At 32.9% G+C, this 24,079-nt stretch overlaps 2 protein-coding genes across 2 annotated transcripts in view; one reads left to right on the plus strand and one right to left on the minus strand.

Annotated features, from left to right (window-relative positions):
- Positions 1-24,079, minus strand: part of LOC138307312 (uncharacterized) — a 41,305-nt gene that overhangs the window by 15,536 nt on the left and 1,690 nt on the right. Inside the window, 4 exon segments of the mRNA XM_069247983.1 lie at positions 205-423; positions 841-1,062; positions 1,326-1,550; positions 13,434-13,723. Of these exon segments, the coding sequence (XP_069104084.1) occupies positions 205-423; positions 841-1,062; positions 1,326-1,550; positions 13,434-13,723 (956 nt within the window).
- LOC138307314 (lymphotoxin-alpha-like) overlaps positions 21,335-24,079 on the plus strand; it is a 55,401-nt gene continuing 52,656 nt past the window's right edge. Inside the window, exon 1 of the mRNA XM_069247986.1 lies at positions 21,335-21,403. The gene's annotated coding sequence lies outside the window, so the exon portion shown is untranslated. The remainder of the gene's footprint in view (positions 21,404-24,079) is intronic.

Genomic DNA, 24,079 nt, shown 5'->3' on the forward strand with positions numbered 1-24,079 from the left:
ATGAGTATGTATAAATACAGACTATACGCTTATTGAAAACTTGTAACTATTCTTCTTTCCTTTATTTATATCACAAATATTTTTTGTCATGGAAAAAAAAGAAACACATATTAATCGCTGTAATTTACCATCAAATTGTCTCATTAGTTACAGACGATATTAAATACAGCAACAGATAATTAGTTTCAAAATGGTAATGTTTACATTTGTTGATTGGCTGTGACCGGAAGCCGCACTGCACATCCCGGAAGTCCATACACATCGATTGTATTTCTGAGTAGTACATAGGGTAGGGACATTCGTCTTCGTACTTCAGGAAGTTGTTCCGCTGACTGGTTCGTGTACAGTCGTACACCATTGCACAGTTTGAGGGGTTGGGGATCTTTCCTCGGGGATTTTCTCTGCAGAATGCCTCTACAGATACTGTAATTCAAATGTAGATTATATCAAAGCGTACCATAGGTCATTGGAAAAAATAACCACACAACAAAAACAAAGGTAAACATATGATGGCACATAAATATAGATGATCCTATTAAAATTGATCAAAAGTGCACCGATATTTTGTTTCAGCCAAATTCAAACGAAAGCAATATGCTTGTAAAATTGATAATTCATGAATCTTTGTTTTAAATATTCCAGCCATAGAGAAAAACGACAACAGCATCACAAGAAATATTAACAATTTTGAGACAATGCGGTCCAAAGTTTCGAAATCTTTTTTTTTTTTTCTAACACAATGATGTATTTTCTGGTAAACTTTTAACAATGGTTCCTTACAAAACCTAAAATTTCACTATGAACTTCATAATAGACTATCGATATAGACAGTATACTTACAAGGATCGAGTTGAGTTGTACATCGTCCCTGAGTGGGGTCAAACAGTCCCCTAGAACATGTTTCCACTGATGTCGCCTTGCCATTTTGGCAGACCACGAAATAATTTGAAAGGAGTCGACTTGGATGAGGGTTGGGACCATCTTTCTTCCCAACACATCCGGGAATCTGATCCGTACATTTCTTACAATCCGGACCCGTACATTGGTATGCCTTATAGTCGCCTAGGAAACAGAAGTTTATAAATAGGTCATTTGAGAATTATTAGTGTTAAGAAATCGGATCATGCAATACCAGAGAGGATTCTGAATATATCTTAAATCAATAAACACAAGAAGGAGATAAACAGTGACGAAAGTTTTTTTTTTTTTTTATAACAGTAACGAAAGTTTTTTTTTATAAATAAATGATACAAAAACTTACTATAGCTAACAATGTGATACAAAAATAAGTCAATACCCTGTCATCTTGTCAAGAAGCTACTTACATGGTGATACTGGCTGTTTTCTGTTACCACATTGAACGTTTCGGTAGTCGAGACAATCAAAGGTTACCAAATCAAATAGTTGTGGGTGGGTACACTCCCGGAGGTAGGGCGTTGCTCCGGTAAACTGGCCTGTGTTCGGATTGGAACAATCGTAATACTGAGCACAGCTATCAGGGTTAGGGAGTCGTGCTGTAGGATGGTTTAGACAAAACGAGTCCACCAAATCTGAAACGAGGACGTTTAAAATTAATTTTATGGTATAAATAGGAAGAAAACACCATACAAATTTATAACGTACCACAAGTTAATGGTTTAGGTCCTAAATTTAAAGTTTAATGTTTATTTTTATTACAGAATTGAAAAATTGATATCAATATTTTATACAAATAAATCTTTTTGTACAACATTTTCACAACAATTATATCAACATATTCTGGTAATGGTTGCTGGCTTGGGCTGCGTGAGAGTAGAAGTACACCGGAGTACCCGGATGATATTCTCATGATCAGGTCGTATTACTAGTTAGCATACTCTTCTAATCCCCAAACAATGATAGCTGTTTTGACTGTTCTGCGGTACAATGTGTATTGGCTCAGCATGTAGATAGAGTGACCACTTCCTTATACTTATGGCCACTGTCCGGACGCACAAGACAGATTGATGACCATTTTATCACTGGCCGTCAATGTGTATATCGTTACCTGTCCATTCTACAGCAACATAACATACAACTGAAGACTGACACAGTTGTCCCCCTTTACACTTAGTATTGTTCAGAATCACTTTGACCATTTGGTGGCTTTTTGGATATGAATGTAACTACAATTTAGTGATAACAGTTTTGTTTTTAAGGCGTTGGGGGCATGCAATATCACTCTTAATTCTCTCTAGCTAATGTACAGTGTAACCGCGCTCAGTGGACGCTAACACGACCGACAAATACCATATATGGGTATTCTAGCCCAATATAAAACATGTTTTATACTTTTTCATCAGTGTAATTAATAACTTTCATAACATTATGACACTACGATTCAGGGCTTGTCTTGATGTCATTTTATTAAAAGTAGTCCTTCTTTTATGTTCAGCTAATTATAAAAAGCGGTCAACCGGCAAATAGCTCAGTCAAAACGGCAAAAAAAATTGAAATCCATGTCATATATATATAAACTAAGAGTGATATCTAACAAAAAAGAATTAAGTTCCCTATGTTATATATTTAATCTGTGATACTACAACACAAATATGACTTACATTTTCAGACATGTTATCTTCTAGGCTGTTGTAGTATAATTAATAGCAACGATCAAACATAATAATTTTACGCTTTTATCCCCGTTGCATTCAGAATCCTCGCAATCATTATCATCAGGTTAAATTTCCGACATAACATAATGAGGTTAAAAGCAGAATACCTATTTGGACAGCTACCAGCATAGCAACAATACTGTTTTGGAAAACACCTGTATAGTTATTTTGTTGAAATGTGCTTCCATATGCACAGTTTTTAGTATGATCTATTTACGCCGACATTGTCATCGCGCGACAGGCCGTGAGCAATGATAATGTGTATTATTTATACTGCGTACATGGCATGCACTTTATCATTAGTAAAACAGACACAACCTGATGATATTCCTAGAAATATGTTACCACAGTAATTCACGTAAGATGTTGTCTTGATACGGAAGTATAGAAACATTCCGAATAAATATTATGCTAGTTTTATCCTTTATTCTGCAGCAAGATTTTCGTTTCGAATTCATAAAATATATTGGTTATTATTATGATCAAAAGTCAATGGGGACGCATTATCGAGACACTTGGAGTCAGTACACTACGTCAAGCGTTTTTAAGTGTCCTAACACAGGAGAATTATATACATTATCTAACAGAACTGTATTTGGACGCTACATCAGAATATGAGCTCCGAGTGTGATCGTGTGGTGTAGTGGTTAAGCCGCTCGCTATTCATCTAGCCGGCCGAGGTACGGCACGGACGTGGAAAGATCAGGGGTCACCTGCACGATCACGTGGGTTTTCTCCGGGAACTCCTGTTTCCTTTCACACTAAGACCCCTCCCGCGCTTACTTGCGAGCCATCGAGAGTGATTTATATAAGTTGTATAACTTGTTTCTCAATGTAAAATAAATAAAGTTTATATATTGGAGCTCCGTGGAATTATGCATCATCTAATAATGTAGTTTAACTTAAATAGGCTAGTATATTTACCCCAAAAATAAGGAGTAATCTGACAAAATTGCAAAAGAATTTATTTATACACATTTTAAATCTAGAATATACTGTCTTACTATATTAAAAAGTCCCAAGAATTTTGAGAAGGGGAAAAGGCTAAAAATAGCCTCCAAAGATGACAATAGCATCCACTATTTTCCATAAAATGCAGCAAAACGGATAAGACGTTTATAAGTGTTTCTTATCAATAATAATTGCAAATCGTTATTTTTCTCTTGAAAACAATCTTTTTTAGTTCTTGCTTGGTTTTACTCGAAGCACAGTATAGACTTCATATTAGATTAATTAAAGATTTACAGCAGATGTCGCGATATGCGCATGCGCGTGCTTCCGGAAATCAAATCTCGATCATCCGTTTTCCATCGTCCTCCGTCGTCAGCAGTATGTAAACTTTTCACATTTTAAACCTCTTTTCTAAAGTTCTACTGGTGATATTGAGCTGAAAGTTGTCTGATATGATCCTTACATGGTCCAAACTAAACATTTTTTTCATGGGTCGATACTAAATCTAAGATGGCCGCCACGGCTGCCATTTTGAAAACACAATTTTGATATTTTTCAAGTTCTGGAAGTGCGATTTTGCTGAAAATTGCTTGAAATAATCCCGACATGCTTCTAACCAAGTGTTGTTATTTCATGGGTCAGTACGAAATCCATGGTGACTACAATAGACACCATATTGCATAACAAATTAAATAAAAAACATCTTCGTCAGTTCTACTGGAAGGGCAACCTAAGAAGTGTTGTTTTTTCATAGACACTCAAAATATCTCAAAGTGGTCGAAGTGCACTGTATGAATTCCGGAAATAAGCGATCGCCGAAGTGAGATATATTGTTGAAGAAAGTGACCTAATTGGATCAATACGATGTTTACTACATATTATCATTATTATGAAAATGGATGTGAAATGATTAAGACTAAATTATCTATGAAATAAACTGAAAATATTCTAACAACAATACTAATTAACACATAAAAATGGACCGAATCAGCACAGTCATCTTGCCTTGAGTCGGTTATCCCGCTAATTTTCATACAAGAATTACCCGTAGACCTTAACTCTAAGAAAATGTATGTATTTTCTCGCATTTGGACTATTTCTCGTTTCAAAACTGGTATTCAAAGATAAAAAATAGACATTTAAAAGTAGTGTGAGATGTGATTTAAATATCACCCTTCGACAAGTTAACGTATGGTTTATATATCAAGGATTTATAAGCTATTTACGTCCTCGACTTTATAGCACCTTCACTGTATGTTGATAGCGATTTTGGCAACAAACCATACAGTAGCCTGAGATTGATTGCGATTGTACTCAATCCAGGCATTTCTGCGAGTAACTTCACGCCCATTACGTTTGATTGTTTCCCCATACATCCATTATTAAAAAAAACCCAGTTCTGAATCCTTTTGTAATTCATCAGATATACTATTAGAATTTTATAAATAGTAAACTCGAATGAAAGTTTTGGTGTTTAGAGGTGGATTATGTGAGTTTAAGAATAGGATACCAATATTTATCATATCATACCGGTTGCAAATACAATATTGTATCTAAGACAAACCTACAAATCTGGGTTTTTTTTAATCGCTAGCTTCGGCGATCGCTATTTCCGGAACTCATACACACTCCGACCACGGTCTTGAAAGCAACATACGTGTTTGACCTGGCCTTTGAATAATTTTCAGACAGTTTTCAAAAGATTACTGAAGAAAAAAATAGTATGTCAATATCTTCATCCAGTCATGACACATATAACTTTATAACCATTTATAGCCAAAGTCAATACTGATACAATGATGTTCGGTTTTGAATTAGCACTAAAACAATAAAAAAATTAAAATGCCTTTTCATTAATTTAATAGATATTATACGTGTATTCAAAAATCATAAATAATGATCTTCTATGAATCGCTTTGGAGGATGTAGACACTTGCACGCTCTATCACTAATTTCCAAGTGAGCGACCTATGACTCACGAAACACAGAGGTTTGAGAATAATTTACAATTTATACATTAAGTATGCATTTTCACGAATGTCTCTGATGTGTGTGTTACACCAGAGATAAACGGCAATGCATGTGTCCCGCAATGAGCATAACATCTTTCATTTTCAGTCAGCCAATGAGATTAAAGCGATTACCTTATACAAAATCCAATTGAGGACATTTTTGTGTCATTTTTGTTTGAAACGAGGCTGCTATCCTCTTAGGGACGACACTTTGTTGTTTAGGATGATTTTGAACGACAAATGATCGATCTTTCCAACGGTAGTACTGCAACCGTTTTTCTGAAGACTGAATATCCGCTGAGAACCGAAAGCCTTTAAATCAACATGGTGGGGGAGATTTTTTGTCTCGGCGAACTTTCCCCCTTCTTGTACTACGTATGATATATCCATGTAGAATATGAGTTTTACCGAGTTTTGATCTACATCCTTAGACCTAAGACCTCTAAAATGGTCTATGAACACTCTGATTGGTGGGTTTTTTGGTTACCGATGGCTTAATGATCACTTTTCTGTTCGTACTTATTCTTGACTATCAAGTAGTCCACAAAGTACCAGACGTACATGTACACTGAAAGTATTTCTAAAAAAATCAGAATTCAGCAATAAAACTTATTTTTCATTTTTGAACCTTTGTTGAGTAGAATTTCAAATAATGACCGAGGGGGTCCTTAATTTTTATTTTAGATATGTCGTTTCTTCAACAAATGTCGTAATTTCGAATGTGCATAGTAATCAAAAGAAAAGCGTTTGTCAAAGAACGGCACCCTGAAATGCAGCGTTTGTGCAATGAAGTTCACAAAGGAATATTGACCGTCACGTGACCATGTATTATCCAATGAGAATAGTGGAAAATAGGAAGGTATTTAATATATATATATATTCTGTTAAATAAACATACATTTTGCACATATCCTGTTTTCTTTATATCCCTGGTTGTGATATGCACGATCTTGATCATAAAAGCCGACTCTTCAATCATTTCCCATCCTATGGCTCAGGATAAAATTAACTATAAGTAATTGTCCCAAACTCGGCTCCATTGTCCTGAATACTGGAATGCGTCATGTATATTAATTTTCGAAATTAATATTTAAAAAAACACAAACTCTACATACATATATATAATAAATGGTTATGAAAGCGCAATTCCGATTCGCTAAAATCTCGTAAACTCCTGTGAAGATGGAATCCAGCATATTTACGTTCAATGTTAAGCAAGCACTTTTATTTTTCTGTTCGTGTGCGTGTATGTGTTTTATTTTTCATTTTCCCGGTTTTTAGAAGTTTTGAGCTTTGTGTTAATGCCAATAATTTGTAAAGTATTAGCATTTAAGGGTTCATTTGCTATTTTGTTTACATTTTAGGTTTGAAATAATTATGAGAAAACGATAAATCTTTTAGTAACCGATATTTTGAATTACTTGATAAATTCGGTGTTAACTTAACACAAACCTTATAAGCTATACAGTTAGGAAAATACAAAACAGAAACATATAATACTTGCTAAGAATGAAAATTGAATAAAAATATGTCGAACCAAATCGTTAAGTAAAAGAAATTCAATACAAAGAAATTCCATACATTTATATTAGACAATAACATAGACATATGTATACCTACATATATTAGTGTTTTAATGGATCAATTGAAGTAAATTTAAACTCACTTCCTGGGTGTATATAACTTATTATAAAACTACCTGATTATTGAAGAAGATAACGTCAGAATGAGTTGTGAAGATACAACAGCCATGAGGCAACTCTTTGGTCACGTTAATGTATCTCCTATTCATGACGTCACGCAAATCTTTCATGACGTCAAGTAATTCTATAGTGACGTCATTTCTACTAAGCAGTAATATTTTGCGAGTCTTGTGACAAAACAAAGAGATATTGATAAAATTTCGTATACAATACAGCACAAATTTATGATGCATGTTATTACTGAACTACAACAACCTATATATGTGCCCTGAATATCCCTTACCTTACATGTATGTGTACATGACGGAAAAGTATGTGCTGTCAGAAAGATTAAGCCAAAATGTTGTTTTCTTTTTAAATTCGAGACATGTTATACACATTAAAATAATTAAAACATAAAATTTATAAATTACATCTTATAAAAATAAAACAGAACATATTTAAACAACGATAAATGTCCTTTAAAAGTGTTATTTGATCTTGCAAATAAAGTACGCAAAACCTAAAAACGGCAAGGAACGGCAACCACAGGCTTCCATACAATATTTCTATGGCTGTGACCAACAACTTTTTATTCAATGTTTACATTTCAAAACCGCTAGTAATAAACATATCGTGACACAATTTCATCAATGTATGATTTGATTTCGTTATTACCATTCACTGATTTAATTTAACAAACTTACTATATCTAAGTCAGTAGGCCCTAATCTATTTTGTTTTGATAGTGCTCAAGCGGCATCACTCGGTCGAAGCAGACGATTTTTTAAAAATTGTTTCCACTATAGAGTAATAATCACATTTTAAAGTCATAGCTGTCGTAATTGCACATATAAACAGTTAATACTGACTTACTATGATAATCAAGATGTGATTTATAGTGTTTAGTTGCATTACAATCGTTTCAAGAGACAGTGGCATGTCGTGTCGTCGTAACCGGAAGTTCACCATTTCACATGTATGGAGGACCATACACAACACGTAAAATAAGCGAAAATAGGCAAACTTTGACAATCAATCTGACAACTTTCCCATTATAGATTCTTTTGGGACTTTTTACATATAATTCAAAACACATTTTTCTTTCGATTGTACTAAAAATAAATTCTTTTGCAATTTTGCCGGATTAAAACCAGTATCTGGACTAGCCTAAAAAGCTATAAGTAAAAGAATAAACAAAAATCCAAAATTAGTACACAGTTGGTAATTCGGAATTTAATTCAGTTCATGTAAAAGCGGCCAATATCCAATAATAGAATTCGAAGGATTTGGTGTTTGCACTTTATGTATTGCATTCGGTATCCCTCTCTATCATTATAGAATCCACGTTAGATATCACAAAACAACTATATATATTGTTTTCCTGCTGGTATGAAGGTGTGTGGCTGAAGTTGGTTAATGTGTGTTTGTTAGTCATTGATAAAGGGGAAATGAATCACAGTAATTTTCCCCAATGCTTAGGACAAATTTTGGCGATTAGGAAGACAAGTTGCAGGTGGTAGACTGCCATTCACCTTAGGTCCGTACTAGAACCATCTCATCCTCGATACTCCAGGGGTTCCGATCACTTACGATCTCTACACCCCTGGACTATCTCATAGTGAAATCGAAGGCAGCTCAGCTGAAAATGTTTGACCAATCACTGGCTAGCAAAAATTTCCTTTGAAGACTACAGAGAGAGTGACGCTTAACATCAAAGCCACACAGTCAACCACAGTGTACCGTTATACGGCTCTTTTGATGTACATCAAATGACTAAATTACCTGTTCTATTATGTTGCCTCCAGTTTTACTACGAGATACTAGAACCATCTAGACTATGGTGTTAACAGTACAGCCTAAACATGTCAAAGAACCGATTGTATGTATTATGTATTGAAAACAATCAAACTGCAATATTCAGAAGAAAAATATCATAAATGATTTAATATCTTTTTCCATATATTTCAATGACGGGGACAATATTAATGTCAGATACTAAAAAGCATCAAATAAAAGCCTTAGACTTTTTTCTGGATGTCCCAACTGGAACAAAAAACATCGTCAACCAAATATAAACAAAACATTACATTTAATACAAAACGCATACAAAAATATTGCTATCATTGGACATGCCGAATTAATGGTCAAGTAGGCCTATAACTCACCACCTACTTGTTTAGGTATATGGCACATGTACTTTACTGAAAGCCTTACTGAGGCCAACAATATATTGACCTCACTAATAACTTGTTTGTTCTCGTATGCCGATGACGAACCAATTTTCGGGCACATGCGGTTTTCTTAAATGTCTTTCTATCAGATATGTACTATTATATACATATATCTATCTAATAGGTAATCAGGAGTTGTCTGATAGTACATTTATGAATTATAGATGTCATAGAATCTTATCTAATCTAAATTGCGATATTACTGGATTCAAGTTAACCTGTACATGTATTTGCACCCCGAAAATCATAAAGATACAATGTACTAGATGTGTGTACGTGTACCAAACACAATCCTGTACGATACATTATCTATACTTTAAAGAAAAGCTAAAGCTAGTTTGAAGTGATCATATTTATATAACATTAATTAATCAAAGTTGAGAACTAGCAATGAACACAGTATTTTTAGACCTGAAATCGACATAATATAGCTCATGTTTTTCACGGATATTTAACTGATATGAACGGGGTTTCAAAATTGATCTCTTATTATATGAGGACATTATAAAATACCATTTTCCTTATTTTGAGCATCTGAGCGTTATCATCTTGGTAATACGCCTGCAGTTCTTTCTGCTAATAACCCTAAAAATGGCCAGACGTAACCGGTCTGCCAACTCTATCCACAGCTTGAGATAGTAATATGTGGCAGATTGCAATTGCTTACTTTGTGTAGCATTATATTTTGTATGGTTTGTTTTAAAGCCAATATCGATTGTCATCGTCATTGCTTTTGTTACATTCTAATATTGATGTATTTTCAAAACAATAAAATTATAGATTGAAATAAAGCATAATATGACATTTATCAATTGTTTCAAATGTTTACTTTATTTATGGATGCTCTGAACTATCAGAAATCATGAAATATCTTAATCTTTAAATGGCAATTATCTTTAGTCGTCTCTCTGCTTTGTGGCAGGCGCATACATTATGAGACTTAAATAAGGCAAATGAAGAGTTGGCAAACTGGTCTTTAACGAGAATCTCAATGCTTCACTTGTGTCACTTATCATTAGTCAAATCCGTCCACGAATAGAATTGTGCATTATATTTCAATACGATGCATATTGTGATCACAAAGCATACTAATTTATGTCAAAATTATTTATTGATTTGTTCGTCGAAAATATAGGAGTGCACATGATACCGCTACCTGATTTCACTTTTAGTATATTTTTTTGTTTTATTAATATGTATCTTTTAACATAAACATAATTTCCAAACATTCTTATATTTCAATATATTTATAATTAATTCACAATTTCAAATCCATTGAGGATCACTTTTTCTATGAAATTGTAACAGGAGAGGAGAAAATGTAGCGGCCAGACCGGGATTCGAACCCGTAATGATCGACCCAGTCCAATCGCGCTACAAAATCATTACGTCGTTGCATTAGCCAATCAGAAGCGACGTTATAAGCAGCAACGTCAGTTTTATTACTTTTTAAGCAATGAAAATACTTAGCAACACTAACCGAACAAGATTATTTCAATTTATCCTTATACACAGAACAATGCATTAAATTGTAATACAAAACCAAATACGAAGCACTACTCGTGTATGACTACTATTGCCCTATGGCAATAGATAACGCCATGTATCTATATAAGTCTGTGTAATTAGCGTTCTAACGGCGTAGGTTAACAGGCCTCTGTCAGACCAGCGGTTTACATTAACTCGCCGACCCCGTAAACACGTGGCAGTATCAGACAGCGCGTATGGAAATGTGACATACCTTAACTGCTTCTGTTCGTGAATCGATTTGGCATTGATTGAAGAGAAAAAATGAATGATTGATGCGTTCACCATACAGAACATGGCTGATTTCAATCGTGGTATAATTACTGTATAATAGACAATACGGTGTTGTAATTTTTAAATATTAATTCTGTTCACGTTAACACCTAAACATTTTAAATATATTTCTTTTTAGAATACATTTGATAGACTTCAACAGCTAACGTAAAAAACGTCTATTAACTAGCATGCCATATTATAATTCTATAGAAGACATAATTATATAAGTATAATATATTTTGTCTAAATCCTTAATTTTTCTATTTAATAAAATATGTATTAAATTGAAATGAAATACAGAAAACTAAAGTGGACAAATCACCTCCATTTATCCTCATTTAATATTGATATTAAGATATTATGTATGATACAGGTATGCTGTGTAAAACGTTGTCATTATCAAGACTTTTTTCATTCCCCGATGTCAATTAGGTAAACACAATAGTTTTTGATTACACACAAACATTTTGATTGTAATTTTCTGTTCTTCATGTTTTCCTTATGTGGCCATAACATACCATGGTTAAATGCATTGATCGGACGAAGAACGACAGAAAGTAGAACAAGCAAATACACATTATAACAACAGAAAGACGTGTGATGATTGATTGACAGGTCCTCTCAATAATCATTAGACGACTTCAACGACAACACATAAAAATACCTGCAATTATTTTACTACAGAATTTTTTCCTGTACATAAATTTAGTTAGATTGTTAATTATTTTGAAGTTATAAGAATAATGCACGTGTAATTTCATTTTTGTCACCTTTGAAAACTATAAGGTTATTTCAAGTTTATCGGGCAGTTTTTTTTATATAACAAGTCTTACGCAGACTTCAGTCGAGTAATTCACAGGCATATGACAGCGTGTATCATTGGTCATAAAATAGCCCTAACAGCAGGGTTGTGTGGATCACAATGTGATATCACTAATGTGGCTAATGACCCTGGTAGGACTGTCCGTACCATGTCACAGATACATCGGTCCACTACCATCACAAGTACATTTCACTGTCGTGAGAATATACACTTCCATATATAGCAACACTGTGTACAGAGCTTGGCTCTCTGCAGGGCGACCACTTCTAGTAGTCTGTATTTAGCGTCTATTTTTGTATCTTATATTGTAAAATGAAAATATCTGGATGTGCTACGTATGTAGTGTCACTTTTGCCCATACGAACTTAAGACTTTTAAATGGTCAACTACAGATGTTAAAATCCGACATTTACATTTACAAGAATTAATGACGATTGTATCCCGACGAACACAACTATCTTTAAAAACCGTAGAACAATACATATGAATCTACTTTTTTCAGTTGCTACAAAACAATATCGGAACAATGACTGTATAATTATTTAATCGAATAAAAAAGAAAGATATTTTTAATTGTTTTTGTAATGAACATGTTTACCTTAGTGTGCTAGGTAAATAGTATAATCTAATAATTCTTGTGCTACATTTTTGTACTTTTGTTGTGGACATCACTGTTAAAGTGCGGTTTTTATAGGGAATTAATTGCATATTCAAAGGATTGTAAAAATAGACGGCATTTCTCTTTCAACATGGGTTAAATAACACAAAGAGTGAAGATTACCATGCAGACCATAGATACTGCTATGTCCTTCAGTACATCATTATTAATCCTATATAAAACGTATATAATGAATCACGGAACAATCGAGAATATATATGTAAAAAATAATTTTAAGAGAGCTACATGTAACTTAATTACAGTAAAATTAAAGTACGAATGCTTTTATATGAATACAAGTCGTCATCATAATAGACAGGGTGCACTTTAAGAAAGTTAAACTATGCTTGTGAGCTGACAATGTTAAACAGTAATTTTACCGTAATTGAAATATATCGAGGTTAGTGACATTCTATATTTCTGCTTCGATTTGTCATTGTTTTCATTATGTTTTTTTTTCATATTTTATAACTTTCTAAAATAATGATAAAATTCCATAAATTATGAATACCTGTGTTCATCAATCAAAAGTTCACATCACATTTCATGTGGATATGACTAGTCTTCAATTTCAGCAAAATATTAAAACCCTAGCGAAATAGAAAGACTTGATAATTATGTATGCCGTAAAGCTTACCTTTAAGTGGTGGACACGATGATTCTGGCCACCCACACGTCTTGTGTTTCATGTTAAACTCCAGTGAAGCGGGACACCTCTGGAGAAATATTTCCCTACTTCCAGGCGAAGATTTACATTGGACATAAGCTTGACAGTCCCATGGGACTTTTGCATAAGCGTCGTTGTCTCGACATAGTCCTCTGAGTGTGTCGTCATAGCGACCTTTTGGTAGAATTAGAGATTGTCCAAAGCACGTACTCACGAAAAAACTTAACAACACTAGTAATAATCCATAATTTGGGGCCATTCTGAAACAAATAAAAAATGAAAAGTTGTAAGTTTAAAACATACATCAATTATTAGTAATATGAATATTTCACTTTCCATATAAAAAGATTTATAACACTAACGCAAAACCAATGTACATGTAACAAGACTTGAGGTGAATAATTACTATTTCACTTGAGCACTTGTAGATAAATATTGAGAGTTAAATATGACATCAAACTTAGCAGTTGTCTGCTTCAGATACATTACCTGGTGCTACCAAACGTATTGAACTGATTAACTTATCACTTAAGAAGTGATGGTACTCATATGTTTCGTGAAAGCATTTTGCTATCTTATATTGGTAAATACTGAAAGTAAAAGACGATACATTAATAATATTTTAAGGAAATCAGGGATGAGTTTTTTATGGTTTCAGTCCCACCTTGTATGATGTCTTACGTATATTTAAAGATGGGGAAGGGAGGGTCATACTTAAGGTGAGTATTGATGGACTACTTTGGTCTGAACTAACCATATATGACGTAATTTAGGAGATGGCTTTAAATTCCCGGCAGCTTATAAAACCATAAAACCAGAATCTGGTTACTTTTGTCCATTTTTTTTATTTTAGATACACACTATCAGAATTGCCTTTAGTATAAACAACAGTATGTAAAAGCGACGTAATATGTTTTCAAATCACTGAAAACGTGTTATTGTAATTAGGAGACTAAAAGAAGTGGTTTAATAAATTATTAATTTGTTATTAGTATATTGGAAAGATGTTCCTCATTTAATTCATAAGATCAATACATAGTCACAATCATAATAGTTGATACATTATTGAACTTTTAGGACATATTGGGCAAACACGTGACATTAATACAGAGACCTATAATGCACATAGCAATTCAAGCGGTATATGGCTTTAACATTTAAAGTGAATATAATCAATTAAACACATGCCTTACGTTTTAAAGTCGTTAACAAAATTGCATTCGACTTACGTTCCTTGAAATGCACATTTTCTATAACTACATACATTATCAGGAAATGGAATATATAGGCAGTATTGGAGGTAATTGAATCATTAATGACGCGCCATTTCTATATCGACAACAAATGGTACGTCACATTTTCGGCGTTATCGCAAAAGACATAAGTAGTCTGATGCATTGTAGTAGACTAATAGTATTATGTCTGACTCCTTAACCAATAACCATAACGGTGAATGAGCATATGGTGTGTGATGTGGGTGATGACGTGGATAGTTACGTCACAAAACAAAGTAGGAAGTACACCTAGCCACAAATGATTGATAATCTATTACAACAACGATATAACTTGCTTAAATTAATTACTTAGAATAAAAGGTCGTTGAGTAAAAGATAGCTTATACGCGTTTCCTGTAATATCTCTCTAGCGAAAACATGTATTATCATTTTCAGGTGTTGACTCCACAAAAATAACTAATCATAGTATAATGTAAAGATAGATGAATGATATGCTTTAAAACGCTGACACGCACAGTACATTTCTTACTCATGTAATTGATTAACATTTCTTACCCTTTCTTTAGAATTTGGAGACAAAATTTAATTTCTAGGATAAAAATTCAAATGAACAATACGAATCACATTTCAAGTCATAAATTACAACCATACGCTGTTCCTGTCCAGCTATGTGAACTATGGTGCTGTCAACTCTATATAAATATATATATTACTGTTACACAAAGACCTATAAGCTAAAGTCTGGAACACAAAGGCTATGTAATTGAAATTTGACATCTTACATGTGTATACATAAAATAAAATTCAGCACATCAAAGAAAGACATTGGTAGTCTGTTTATAGTGGAGGTGTTATATGTCATAGAAATAATCATCAATCTTTTCAAATTTAACTTTCAACTTTCTGTACTATCAATTAGGTTAGTCTTTTAACAAAGGCTTACGCAATAAACTTGATAATAAAACATACATAATGACTTGTATTTATATCATGAACATCCTTACTTCTACCTGGTCGTAAATATATTTATTTCGTTTATTGTTTTTTTTATTCTTAGTGTTGTTTTTCTTTGATATGTATTGCTAAATGATATGTGTAAGGATTTGTACGGACAAATACACATTTATCTTCGCATTTTTGTTTAAAAAGCATGCAAACGTTAACGTCGCATATATTTACACGGAAACTTTACAATTAAGTCTTCCGCTGACTAGTAATTGGCTGGCTCACCTGAACGCAATTAAAATTTTCAAAACGCGAGCATTTCAAATGTGAAGAGAAAAATGATTGATTTACAATATTTATGCAGATTTCTATATGAGTATTCACTTTATAAATTCAAAGTGATTCTTTAATGAATGAGTAACGATAACTGAATTTTGATATTAATTGTATAGTATTGAATAGTACGGGCGGAAATACATTACTTATGCTATTTTTCATTTCTATAAAAGTTGCAAAGATTTACTGCACTTTCTTTTGCTTACAGTCTTTTACAAACTATGATAGTGTCACGATTTTGCCGTACAGTGCTATAATAACAAAGATTTGGTTCTTGAAATATTGAAAAACGTATCAGTTATATAATCTCTGAAAACAATATTCGCTATAATACAAAACAGCTTAAATTTAATGTTCTTGCTTTTATCTTCAATCGAGAAAATTATTTACCTGCGTAAATAATCGGCTATACGGTATTTGATTCTAAGCAAAAAAATAAGCTCTACAAGTTGACATTTTAGGTATATTTTAGTATATTAAATAATAAGCAACCGATTCAACTTCATTATCTTTTTGTATGTTAAATTAATCTTTTTTACCTGTTATATACCAAGTACGATAACATATTCGTATCTTGTTGTCTATAAATAAGATGTTAATACGAAATATAATAGTCTTTGTCATCGGTTAGTATTTTATATCTTAAGGTTAATAAAACGGCGTATTAATCTGTCCTGATGAGTGATTATATCAATATAAACGTCAATATCTCGCGGGAATTATAAACTGGATTGTAGTATATTGACCATGTTGATTATTATATGAAAGTGATGTCTCAATATGTAAATGATATGATGCGTTACTAAAGTCCATATGTCTGTTGCAATGTTTTGTTACATTCAAGATTGTGCGTCTATTTGTTTGACAGCCGAGGTTTTCTACAGGAAATAATGTTGCCTTTCAAGTACGACGTCTCGCTCCATATCAGCCAGACTTTATGTAGAATCTATTACTTCACTGCTTTGCAATAGTACACTATTGTTATTTTTTAACCATATGCAAAAGACAATATAAAAGTGTTAAATATAACACAATAATGAGAACTAATTATGGAATCTTATATTTCAAGTTCAAACACAAATGAGTTAATATGTTATTAGCATTAAACGAATTATACATAAACACATGGTATTATGCGTTATAACACATGTATGTATTCATGAAATATGACCTTTGATTGTCCTACTGGGTGGTTTATACAAGTTGAAACATAAAAGTTGCATTTGATATCAGAACTCTAGCCTACGCATAATCCATCTGATAAAAAAACATCATGTTGGCATAATGTATGATATGAAATATCGTGTACATATTCAAATATAAATTGTAATAAAGTAATACTTTTATATGCTAAATATCTTATCTCATAAACAGTCAGAAAATTGTCGACATGGTAAAAGTAAACATCCAACTAAAGGGTAACAATGGTCACAACTTTTTAGAATAGAAAGTTTAAAATATTTTCAAGGATTGATTTGAATATAAAAAAACTATATCGAGCTAAGATACAAGAATCAGAAGATACTCTAGATAAATCGCGAAGTAAGTCAATCCTTATTCATTATAAATCAGTACAACTCCAAGATTCTTAAGGGACTTAATGAAATTAATGCACTGTTACGACGTTTCAAACGGTGTCATTCATTTTGACGTGATGAGAAGGTAACATGGTGTTTAGCTAATGAAATGTTTGTTACAAGCAAGATTGAATTATCTAATGAAATGTTTGTTACAAGCAAGTTTGAATTACTTTGTTTTACGCCAGTGTAACACCCATGTATTTTTTATATAAGAACCAGATGCCGTAAATATAAAGGTAAATTGTCGTGTTCCAAGACCAAAGGGAATTAATACACCCCCTCTTGTCAGATTGAGGTCTCGAATACTTAAACCGTGAAAAAGGTGAAATTATAGAATGCTGAAAGCCTTAACCATTTCACCGCTGAAGCCAACTTAATCTGTGAAACCACTAAAATGAATTGAACATCGAATAGTTTGAAAGATCCATATTGTAAAGTAAGTCATCAATGTAGTTTTAAAATATCCTCCTCAGTCTATTTTTTATTTAACAACTACTCCCTCTTATGTTTAATGCGTAACGTAATTATATATATATCCCATTCTGTTAAAGCTATAACATCTATATTTCAATAATGATGAGTGTTCCGCAAAAATAATTCCTTTTTCTGACAAATTTATTGTAGATTTAATACCACATAATGTGTCACTTTTTTACCTAAATATATGATCACATGATTGATTACTAATTATAGGCACGACCGGATTGGTGTGTACAGAATAAGAAATAAACTTAATGGTGTATTGCGAACTCGCCCGCCCCCGAACGCTCGCTGTGAATGTCACTGTGAATGAAGTATTATTCAAATAAGCTGCATACACATATAAGTATATATCTTAAGTTAGCATTATAGAATACCTATTACGTCGTCTTTCGTATTTGAATATCAGAGTTACTTGCCCTTGTGGTTGGTTTTGATTAAAATGCGATTTGTTTGCGAGCTTAACTTCATTCCTATCAGAGAAAATGACGTGATTTTCATAAACAGGATAATGACGACAAAATGGATACCTATCCGCAAGGGATTTAGCTCTCTAGCATACGTTATAGCCATAATAGTATCAACACATTCATGCTATCAACATATTCCTACGCATGTTCATTTCCGTAACCATTTAATACAGTTAAAAATCAAAACATGCTGACAACACAGGCCTGGTGGTAATTTTGCCATTTAGAGCAAACGGTTTTTATCTCAGATGATACCAGAAGTGTCTAAAATATATAATATATCTAGAGAATTAGCATAAAAACTTAAATCATAGCATAAAACTGTCAATCATATCTCTTTGATCTTATAATACAAATCTGTTGTGGTTTTACATTTGCTTATTTACACATTTGCTTACCAGTGTATAACAATTATGTGAAACAATGTTCAATTGTATTTTTTCCTTACTTTCTATTGTTTTTGCACAAGAAGGCACTGAAATACACTTTTTTGTTTGTATTATTTATGTTTAATATCATTTTGACAGATGATTTCAAACGAAAGAAACGTGATATCAGCAAAAATCACACTTTGATATCATGACTGGTATATCTATTTGTTTAAACGTTTCGACCTCACACATCCAACCCACATGAAGTGAGGTTATACATAATGCTGGTTTTTTTTTACTTTTAGATTTTAATGATGGATCCTATTTAAAGCATTCTGATTTATTTGTTATGCATGATGATCTTTAGTACATCCCAAAATTGTTTTAATTTTTTGTCATTTCTAAATGGAACAATGTAAAAAAAAATTGTTTTATTTTTCATATAACCATTAATTAAGTGTATAATATTCTATAGCCATAATTCATCGGTCTCATTTGCAACATAATTTCTAATTTTATTCTGAAAGTTTTTGATCATCCCTTGATGCCTGTGTCGTTCTAATAAGCAATGATAAACTATATCCATATATGTAAAAACACAACTTTGCTTGATATACCATTTCTGAACATGGCATATAATTCTTGGTGTTAACACCTTTATCAATGAGAGGTTCCAACTGAAATAATGTCAATTCATGATTGATATTATACTACTTTTTCATATGTAGATATAAAAGATAGAAATATTCTACCCAAGGGTCAGAAAATATAATTATACGCGAGGCTTGCCGAGGGTTTTACAATATTCCGGGATCCCTAGGGTAGAATATTCCTTTATCATGCAACTGTCCTACATTCTGACCGATAACTACTGCCGGATAAACTTGTGCTTTATCCGTCAATACGAAATGCTTTATCCGTCAATACAATCACGTGAACTTGTTCCACTTCTAACGAAACCTTTTCTAACTTTAACTTTCAGGTGAATGAAACGTCATTCAGTCCCGCTAAAAAGTGACGTCACATTCACCGGAATTACGTCATTTTAACGATATTGAAACTTTCGTATATCGGCGTCATCTTTTTCTTGGCTCTTGGCAAAAGTATGTATTGTAAAGTAATTCTGTGATGGGTAATTATTGTTTTTTAGTACTTAGAAGTACTACTTAGTAGTAGAATAAGGCTTTATAATAAAGCATCATACGACACAGTAAATATAACGGGATAAACAAATACAAGGTATGAGAAAACAGTCTGTACACTCTAACTAGAGGAAGGGAAGCTACAGGAAATACACCTACTGTAAACAACAACAAGGTTGATTATGTAAATGTATATGTCAGCGTTGAAAACGTGACAAGATTTCTTAATTTGATTACATAGCACAATCTTATGTATTTGAAATCTGTTTTGTAAACAACAACTTGTAATATAAAATTCATCTATTTGTCTTACGCAACATTAGCATGTAAAATGGTAACAGTAGCCACCATTCACTATATGGCGGGCGCATATATTTTCACACACAATTAAGACAATAGATTCGGGGTCCGAGCGGCACTAAACAATTACATATATATAAGAATGTCAACAGCATAATAATTAAAGTACTGTTTTGGCGTTTTACATTAACCTCTTAAGAAATGTTTCAATTTAAACTAAAGCAGTTCATCAACATGTAAAATGAAAAGTACGAAACGGAAACTGAAAGTTTGGAAAACATATACAGTATAATAAAATAAATCTTTTTTGTTTGCTGTTGTTGTATTTTTTTTTTTTATTTTCAATTTGTCTATTCTTCCTATGCGCATTTTTGTAATATTTTACAAAACAGTGAAAACACCCCACTTTTACACACACCCTTCTGTGTACCACCATTGGTAGTCGCACCCTCAAAGACCAGTAATGTGTCTAATTGTCCATTCACACTTAGCCACATGTAGTGTCCTTCCTGACATTTACATACACACACATTCCAGAGTTATTATAGAACACTTAATACCTGCTTTTTCAATCGTATCGATTGATTAATTACCGATTATGTACACCACATAATTATATTTTGTAGAATATTACAAAATAATAAATAAGAAAAATAGACAAAACGGCAACAAATTCAACAAAACACAAACAAGCACATATGAAACAAACAAACAAACAACAAAATGCTTTATATGATACACTGTATACGTTTTCATAACTTTAGTTTCGTATTTTTCCTTTTATTTACATGTATTACCATACGAGTTTAAGTTGACGTTTTATGCTTTGGGAGTTCGCTGTAATTGTTTACACCTTGCATCAGATAAGATATGTACTTAATAGCATATATTGTTGACGTCAAAACAAGGGTGGCACCGTCTTGGACGTTGTTTTCTGTTTACATATGCACAGGTACTATAAAAGGAAAACATGTGTAAAGCATCAGGCTAAGGTAATGACTGCTAGTGAAGGTTGGGGACAATAATACCGGGCCGTATCTGACAATCCCTAGTCTGTCCAAACCACAAACCTGACTTGTAGGTTAGTATTTATTCCTCAAACACACTCGACATTTATTTGTTTGTCTATGACGCTCAGCCGATAGATGTCGATGACCTCTTTTAATATATATAATCATGTTGTAAATGTTTGTTTTTAAGTTTGTTTGATGAGCATTACGCTTTGGTTTTGATCTGATTGGTTTCCGCCATATTAACAGCCATTGGCATTTTAAGGACTGGCAAGTTCAGCAAGTGGAGAAACGCACCTGGGGCAAAAGCACCGAACAATGGCCAGTACCTGGCAACTGGGTTTCAAACTTTCAATCCAGAGGTTTTCGGCTTGTGGTAACATTTCGAGGCAGCTTAGTATTGTGAGGTTAAACTAATCAGAGATAAATACCACCATCAAACATCAATTACTCGTAATCCTATACGTATATACAATTATATACTCTAAATTCAATCTTACAATATTTACATGATGTATCTTCATTTTAATATTAGTTAATGATAATGCAATTATATTCATCACGAATGGTATTTCATTTCTACATTTAATTATTGTGCCGCTTCGAATGTAGAAAAGGGACAATCGCAAGAACAAGTATTATTTCCGCAATTAACCACTAATTTCAGTAATAACTGTCACTATAACAGTGTCGCAATAACCATGCGGAAGAACACAGATTTGTTCATTCAGATACGTGATAGGTTATTGTATAAAACAATGGATAAGTCGTGATGCGGTTTAGGATGGTTCGACCTGGCAGGAAAACCTTCCGCATATGTAATCAAACAGCCATTAAATTAGGTAGACCAGCAAATAGAGAGAGGGTGATTATATATGATAGAATTAACCTATTTGTAGACCGAGTCATAAATAACCTATATATTTCAAGTCTAGTTTTATAATGTGTTAAGATATACATTATGTTAATAGAAAATCGGTCTTTCATTGTGAATTGATCTACACAAAACACTAGGTGGTTCTACGTCTGTCACTCAGGACCGCAGTAGAGCGTTATGTGTAGGTCATTTGGACTTGACCTCTTTCAAACCGATGTACAGAGTAAGTCAATCAAAGCGAAAGAAGGAAATGCGTTTCTAATGCACAATAGGCGTACAGGTATAATTTGATTTGGAATAATTTGGCACTGTGCGGATTTGACTACTATAGACAGTTTCAATAGCATAAATTAGAAATTCTTAAAGGTTAGAGGCTTTCACTTACATTCTAAATTCAATGACACATATTATATGTTTTATTGTTTTTTCATTCTGGTTTTTTAACTAGATAATGAAGGTTGTATTGTATAATAGACTAAATTTACATTAACCCCGAGCGGTATGGCATTAACACACACGATCTTTGAGCAAGTAATGTGGAATACAATTAAAAAGTATAATAAGGTTAATGGATGGAACAATGAAAGCAAATCTTAATGGAAATGTAACATGATAAACATATCAGTATGATAAACACAGCCGGACTGGGATTTAACACTGAAATATTTTAAACTCATTACAATCACATATGATTCTGAATTAGTTTGTATTCACGATAAAAAGTCGTGATGCCCAGATATTAACAAATCATCCATGAAAATATAGATTTGAATGTAGAAGTTTTTGTCAATGATATTTTTAGGATAAAATCATCCATATTTTTTTTACATCACTGCAATGCTCCCATGAATTCTAAGTGTGGACACGTGCATACATTGATTGACAGAAATCCGCACAAATTAATTCATTGACGACTGTTCTTGGTGTAAAACCTTTATGCAAAACGTAATTGACTTTTGTAAATGTGTCAGTATAGGCCATAAGACAGTGACATGTGAAGAATTTATCTGCACGATTTTAAATTTCGCGAACGTTAAAATGTTAAAATCGATGTAAACGAACCCCATGACAAATAGAATATCATGCCTCTGTACATGTGTTGATGATGGTTATATCGATTATATCGGCCCCAATTAAGCTTTTGCTGCTAAATTTAATCATTTATATGCAGTGTAAGCCATTCTATCAAACCTATAGGTGACAGTCCATCAATCACTCCGTGTCTTTTACTTTAACACCAGGGGTCATACATGACAGTCAGCTTTTTTCGTATAATAAAATATTCCTGATATCGTTAAATATCCTTCGCATTTAGTTACTTGTTATGTAAAAGGTTTTTTTTTCTGCAGACAAATTCGCGCTGTGAAGTTTCCATCTTTAGCAAACACATAATATAGTTAACCTATCGCAATCTTCCGTATATAAATGATTAAACAAGTCAATGTGTAGTAATATTTCAAAAAAACAAACATATTGTACAGTTACATCGGTATGGTAATTAAACAGAAACTCCATTGATGAATGGAAGTAACACAAATATAAAGCGTATAGTGATAATGTGTATCTGTAATGAATTTACAAATATTGATTATGTGAGGCAGTAATCGAAATAAATATTCAAAAAATGTCTATCTTGTTCTGGACAAAAGGCTTTCTTTACGTTACTGTACACTTTGGTACCCATCAAATCACCAAAGACACATCTGCTAGGGAATGTCCATACAGAGGTCAGCTAAGGTCACATACCGATATGTAGAGGCTAGCTTACATGCGTGACGTAATGACTGGTATTTACAATAAATGTAAGTCATGATTTACACATTTGTGCATAGTAAATAGACAGTAGATGACCATTGGTCTCGGGGCATAT

The sequence above is a fragment of the Argopecten irradians genome, chromosome 14 (genome assembly GCF_041381155.1).
Source record: "Argopecten irradians isolate NY chromosome 14, Ai_NY, whole genome shotgun sequence".
NCBI lineage: Eukaryota > Metazoa > Mollusca > Bivalvia > Pectinida > Pectinidae > Argopecten > Argopecten irradians.